At 37.2% G+C, this 7,296-nt stretch overlaps 1 protein-coding gene across 1 annotated transcript in view; it reads left to right on the forward strand.

The window, feature by feature from the left end:
• The window catches only part of LOC108750839, a 9,924-nt gene extending 3,192 nt beyond the window's left edge, over nt 1–6,732 (forward strand). Inside the window, exons 4-5 of the mRNA XM_018490647.1 lie at nt 802–1,057; nt 3,923–6,732. Of these exons, the coding sequence (XP_018346149.1) occupies nt 802–1,057; nt 3,923–6,382 (2,716 nt within the window). The 3' untranslated portion in view covers nt 6,383–6,732. The remainder of the gene's footprint in view (nt 1–801; nt 1,058–3,922) is intronic.
• The last annotated feature ends 564 nt before the right edge of the window (nt 6,733–7,296 follow it).

The raw sequence follows: 7,296 nt of genomic DNA on the forward strand, positions 1-7,296 counted from the left end.
CCGTCCCCGTCCCCGTCCCCGTCCCCGTCCCCGTCCCCGTCCCCGGCCTCATCCTGTCCGCGTTCGGCCCAGTGGAATATAGGTATAATCGAAAATTTATATTATATATACTCGCTGCGAATTCCCAGTAGATAATCACGCTGAGCGATCATTATGCTGAGTGACATATCACAGTTTTCTATTACTTTAATTTAATCGCTCTCGCTCTGATTTGCGTATTACTTCTCGCCTCTAATCGGCTAATCCAGGAGTAATGATTGCTATCCATTTTTACACGAATGATACTTATACTGAATCAAAATATCTATTTTTTTAACTATTTTTTTGAACTGGTGCACATATAATAATTATTGCACCAGTTTGAGATAGCAATAAAGACAGACCTTATTATATATATATATATATATATATATATATATATATATATATATGTATAAACTCATGTGTATTTTATATATTTAGTACTTATAGATAATGACATTATTATATAAGTTGCTTATTTTGCTGACAACAACACAGCAGTTTATAACCTCACTTTTAATGTGAGTTAACAATAAGTAAGACTCATTGCCTGCAGTAAAACTGGTAAAGCACACGAGCTTGTACAGTATTAGGTCGGTACAGTATTACTACAATTAGTAAATTCCGTTTTAATTCAATAAATTATTGGAAAAAATAAATGTAATAAATAAAAATACAAAGAAAGAATATTAGTATTCAATATTGGAAAGATATTGATCAATACCATAGATATGTTGTAATTCTAGGGTGAATAATCTTTGATATTAATTTATCTTGTAGCGGAAACTGCAGGTTCGATGTGGCCGTGTTACCACCGGTCAGAGTGTTTCTGGTCGTGGCAGTTTGGGCACCGAGCGCCCTGGTTCTACTGGGTTGCTACATGTATGTCTATCTTGTCGCGCGTGCACATGCACGTGCGATTTACACAGTCGAATTATCGTTTAGACATCAAACGCAGACGTTGGCACTACCTCGTTATGGACAAACCCTAGCAGTCACGGTTGGCGCATTTTTTATTCTGTGGCTTCCATTCCAAGTGAGTGCGAGTTTCCATTACTGCCATTACTGCGGAAGGAACATGTAACTCTCTTTGATTTACATCATATTGATATATACAAAATCCAAGTTTCAAACTGTAACCACAGTATTATGGACTTACATATAGTATGTCTCGTATCCTTCGTATAGGCACACATATTTTTACTTACTCCACAGGTACTTGCTGAATTTTTTTGTGTAGCTTTTGTTACTGCGCGCTCTAGATTTCAAAAAAATCTAAAAAAATTCAGAATTACTTTCCAACATCTCTGCTACGTTGCCAAGTAGGTATTTAACTCAACGCTGTTACTTAAAACCTTTATTTAATAAAAATTGAAATTTGTGCCACACACAAGAAATTTGAGAATGAAATTTCATCTGGGTGAAAAAAGTGTGGCCCCCTCCCCCTGCAGATGGATTAAAATCATTAAAACTTCGTCTGTAGTGTTTATGTCGCCGTGTTTGCCATATGCTTCCTATACCGAAGAAATAGGAAATTTTAATCTATAGTGTTGATTATATTATTTCATATTTTTGTGACTTTATTATATATTGTATCTATTAACTAAATTATGGGCATACGTCGTGCTTCAAATTTGAACGTTTATCATAAGTAACTAACACATTTATTGTTTCATAGATGTTTCATTTTTTTTTTTTTTTTTTTTTTATCATATTAGCCACATTAGCAAAACGTACAGATTTCTCCTATATAAAAGATAAAACAGTTCTGTATCTATTTGTGTCGTAAAGATCAACACAAGAATGTTCAATGGAGAGACGTGAAAGAGAGAAAACGTAAGTTTGAAAGACATATCGTGGTCGATTCGCCGTTAAATATTATTACCAAGAAAGAACTTGAAGAAATACGTACATATCTATAAAGGATATTTTTTTTCAAAGCAATATATTTCTTACTCAACATTTTTCTGTGTGGTATTACAACAATGAGGTAAGCTTACGAGATTAACGGTCAATATATTAATTTTTTTTTAATTTTTATTAGATGATTTGAGAAACAGACATTGGAAAGCGATATTAAAGTTCCCTTGACTTCAACTTATTTCATCTTATCTTCACAAGGGAGCGAAGATTTCATTGAACGACGAAAAGATCGATGCAACTTGTAAAATTATTAAATGATAGGACATGTTTACTGCATTGCTAGATATGAAGAAAGGAGAGAAACTGCTCCTTGGTGATCTTTTTGTTACTTTTTATATGAATCTTTCCTTGTGACTAAAAGAGTAAATGGGAAAATATTACAAGTGTTTCTCCGACTGTTTTGCCCAGTGCATTGAATTTCTTTTTAACGTGGAAAGTTTATTAATCAGGTAGGCGAAATTTAATTTAGTGTCCAATTAGGTTAATTAACCGAAGAATCATGTGCGTTAATCACGTTGTATAAATTGTATTGGTACAATACGTGAAATATATACAGAGTGTCCCAGAAATAGGTGGGGCCAAACTTTAATATCATATATTCTACTGTCGCTAAGAATGAAAAAATACGTCATATACACACACAATAAATATATATTATATTATAGCTCCAGAAATTCTTCCTTTTTAAGATATAAACTTTTTTTGTTTACGAGAGAATATTTTAAAAATTTGTAACTTAAAAAATTGAGCTGAAAATGACTTCCTTGTGTGTCATGATACATGCTTCGCATCGACGATGAACGTTCTCTGAAGTTTCCGTTAGCTCGTCCATACATGAAATGAATATCGGCCCACTCGCGCGATATTGGAATAAATCATCTTGGTTAGATGATTATCTCAACTAATCTAATGTTATCTTAACTATGCAACGTTTAGATAGAAACTAATTTACTGCCTCGAATAACAATATCATTTGCTCTACAATATTTACTTTATATTTATGTAGTTTGTATGGTAACTGTTCGTGTAAAGTAAACTTTTGAGATAAAAAAGTATATCTCAAAAAGGAAAAGTTTCCGGACCTATGTTTTCATGACCTTCCTTCAATCCTTAGGATTGAATACGATACTAAAATTTAGTCATCAATTTCTAGAACACCTTGTATGTAAATTATAATGGAATACACAGGTCTGTGATGATGACTACATAATCTCTCATATCATTTTGCAATTTTCACAATTTTTTTAATTATCCAATGTCAACAGAATGTCTAAACAATAGATGCATAAGGTAACTGTAATATCTTTAAGAGTTCTTTAAGAAAAATCTTTAAGATATTTTATAAAGAACTTTGTAAAATATCTTAAGCGTCTTATCTAATGCGTCGATTTTAGCCGTTTATTCGGCAATCTTTAGAAATTACAATAATATCTCGTTGTCTATTGCAAAAATTGCGGATTATGCAGTCATTACCGCGAACACTCTGTATGTAAGAGATACTCCCATTCTCCCGTTTGAAAGACATAATCTTTATATTTTTCTCTTGCATAATTGTTTACCACGTCTAAAAGGATTCGCGATATACAGTGAATTTTTATACGGATGAAGTAAGACAAATTTGAATGAGCTGATGCGGCAAGCAAGTTATATCGATTTCGAAACGTTTTTTCTCCGTTTTTAATATACAATAACTTAGAAAATTGCAAAAACCAATTCTTTTTACATGTGATGTAATTGTAATTCTAGCAGTTGCAAATAAATGAAAGATCTGTTTTCTGGCTGAACTAGTGTACTAGTGTACACTTTCGGAATTTAAAGTGAGAGATAGGTATATGTTTGAAATTTAGCGAAAGCGAAAAAAAGAGTTGTAGTGCAGTCTAGTTGGAATAAGAAACAGATCTAGAATCGCAAGAAAATGTTAATAAACATACGAGGCAGTCTAAGGGCAATCTCTAACATGGTTTTTCTTTTTTTCTAGACTTGCATGCTGGTGGACATTTTTTACGGTACCAACATCCTATCGGAATGGGCGGTGGTGTGGCTAGGTTTGCCAATCCTTGCGCACAGCGGCGCGAATCCATGGATCTATGCTTTTCATCACGGTGAGATGCGCATCGCTGCCGGAAAAATTGCTCAAGATCTGGTTGCTGTGCTTGGTGTGATGCCGGGCCATTACGGCTGTTCACCGACAAGATGCGGTACCAACACGAACCTTGAACTGGCCGAGGTGAATTATAATGAAGAGAGTAACGAAAGTAGACGACATCCGCCCGTAGAGGATTGCTTTACTACTACCAAGCACCAAAAAGCTCTTTATAAGAATAGATGCTTAGAAATATCGGGTAGACACACCGATATCTCGCTCGGGAAGCATGACAACGAGCATATTGCGTCCTGTAGCAGTCGACCGGGCGACATCATTGAGGAAAATATTCACGACCTGACGAAGATGCTCGAGCCAAGATACATCATCGACCGGAATCACATTATCGACTCCAATCACAATATCGACAAGATAAAAAATCTCAAGTATTTGCTGGATCCGACCTTCAACAAGATTAGGCATCTCCGACGATTGAATCATAAACGAATAAATGGGAATAACTTGCCGTTGATTTTCAAGTCAGAGAAATTTATATCTTATCAGAATTTGAAGAGTGACGGCTCACACAGCAATCGTAAGTTTCTTCAATTGAACGCCCTATCGGATCCGATACTAAATATCGATACTTCCTCCAAAGTAGTAGACACGAAGAACTCGAACCAAGTAATGTGCCGTGTAAATAATGTTGCCTATCAAAGACGGAATCCAAACTTGACCATGTCAGATTCGAATCTCGGAGCGGCAACGGTGCATGCTTCTAAGGTAGGCACGAGACTCTTTCCGATAAGTGACAACGACACGGAAAAATATGGTTACTCCGTGCAAAATCTCAATCACGGATACGAGGACGCATTAGCGAGACACGCGATGATGCTCTGCCGACAGATGGAGGATCAACAGAGAGAAACTTTTAGCAAGGCTTCTTCTCGCCCGCGACCCAAGTTTCGCCACTTCGGACGCGTGAATCCGAATCTGAAGCACAGACTGCAAAACGGCTGCTCCTCTTCGTCGTCGGCGCTTAATAACGTCAAGACAAGCTGCGAGACGGATACCTTGAAGCGAAGCGCACTTCCGCACCTAACTATTACGTCGAACAAATTAGCCAATCTTATTAACCTAGACTCACCATCGAGAAATACGCACACACCCGCGCACATAATAAATTTTACTGCCAAAGCCATGACGCAAACTCATAGAAAGTTGGAGGCGTTGAAGCACTCCGAGTCGATTAATGCAATCGGCGATTCAGTGATGCACCGAGTAACTCTGTTGGAGCCTTCCAACTTGATGGATTCGTTGGTTGTTCCAACGATACACTCGGAACCGCCGAGTCCTATAGATCCTCTCCCCGCGGCATCTCTTCAGACCGAAGAGACGCAGAATCTTGAGATCCCGAGATCTGTCGTGGACGTCATCGCGCAACACGCTAGATCGCCTATAAGTAAAAGAAACAGTCAAAAGTCCATGAGACGCTCAATTCCTATAGTACCGACCGTGTTACTAAATATCGAGGACTTGAGCGAACCGTTTGAGCAAGGAGATGATCAAATTCTGAGTCAAAGGAGCGACCCTCCATCCTCTGATAATACGTCGACGTTGGAGCCGATCGATCTTTTCGAGGCACTGCTGAGGAACTCGGACAAAAGTAGAGACACGAGATTATCGGAACCCATCTTCGCCGAGCATGATTCCACCAGGTTTAGCTCAAGACGTCCATCCGACTCAAAATGGTCCGAGTCTTCTAGGAGCCAAGAGGTCTTATCGAGCGCCGCGATAGAGCATCAAACCGCGTTCCCATTGTTTTACTCGGTCAACGACTTTCAGACTTGTAACAGCGGCAGCGATCTCAACGATCTCACCTCTCTGGACCCCTTTATGTGTCCCGACGCTCTGTCGTCATCTTTGCGCGAGTCCTTCTTCAGCGCGCCATCCATGCCTGATTCGGATATATTTACGTCTTTCGAGGAGAGCTACGAGCCGGTCTTTACGCCCGATTCCGAGCGGGACGCATTGGCGTACAATTCGATGTCAACAATGAATTTGAAGAGGTGTGCTGTAGAAGCGGCTTTTCAAAGTAGATCTACGGAATCGGTGCACCATGTCAGGCATCCCTCGACGCGATCCTGCACGATTCTTAGAGTAGAACCGGCCGTACATTCGAATAGATTGCGCATCAGACCCTGCGTGGATTACATCTTGAAGGAACTGCCGTCGATTAAGAGGAACCCGCGTCTGGCGCCTCTTGCTATCCCCACACCCACCGATATCTGCACTCCTACGTTTGACATCGTATCGGAAATCAAAAGCGATAACGGTATTGGCGTTAGAGTTTGAATCATTCGGAAGATAAATGAAAGTCAGAATTTCCTCGCGTGTTTGCACTAGACATATTTATCAGTCGCGATATCGAACTTGAAATTCTCGAAAGAATTTGAAAATCTCTCTATTCTTCTGGGACTTCTAGGATAAAAAGAGAAAAAAAGAAAGAGAAAAACAAGATTCAGAGAGTGTGCGAAAGCTATATGATACGCAGGACGTTTTTATACTCTAGAGAGATATATAAATCAACAAAACGTATGAAATACTATTATCAAATAAGTCTCACGTATATTTTTAATAATTTCTTTTATTGGTAATGTGCTACTCGATAATGTAACCAAACTATTCGGGTAATTAGTACTATATGGGCCATAATTTGTTATAATTCATTTTAACATTTTTTTCGCGAGAGGCATATATTTAAAATATTATTTAATGTATACAGCTATTTATATATTAACTTTTTTGTCTTTTTCAATACTTGATACTTGTTTATACTTCTTATATCAAATTCAAAATAATTTATATTTTTAATCTTTGAATGAGATTAAAGTAGCATCCCTCTGAGAATTTGAAAGCTCGATGTTTTTAAGTAAAGATTGTTTTGATTATCAGATATATGCGGCACTATATACACTGGATTGGAGTGTAAATTGCAATATGATGAGGAAAGGGAATATTTTATGTCATTAGTATCGAATTTTGATTTTCAGTGACTGTGTTTCAACTTAACAAACAATATTTAATTTTCTGTGAAAGATAGTGATACGTCAAATTTGTAACGATAATCGATATTTGATCATCTCGAACGAATCATTACTTTATCTAAATTAATAATATTTAAGCTAATTTATTTATTTATTTATTCTGATCAAATATAATTTTTATCAATAAATAAATAATATTCCGCCTCAAATACAAAATATGTG

This window comes from Trachymyrmex septentrionalis, unplaced genomic scaffold (assembly GCF_001594115.1).
Source record: "Trachymyrmex septentrionalis isolate Tsep2-gDNA-1 unplaced genomic scaffold, Tsep1.0 scaffold37, whole genome shotgun sequence".
In the NCBI taxonomy this organism is placed as follows: Eukaryota; Metazoa; Arthropoda; class Insecta; order Hymenoptera; family Formicidae; genus Trachymyrmex; species Trachymyrmex septentrionalis.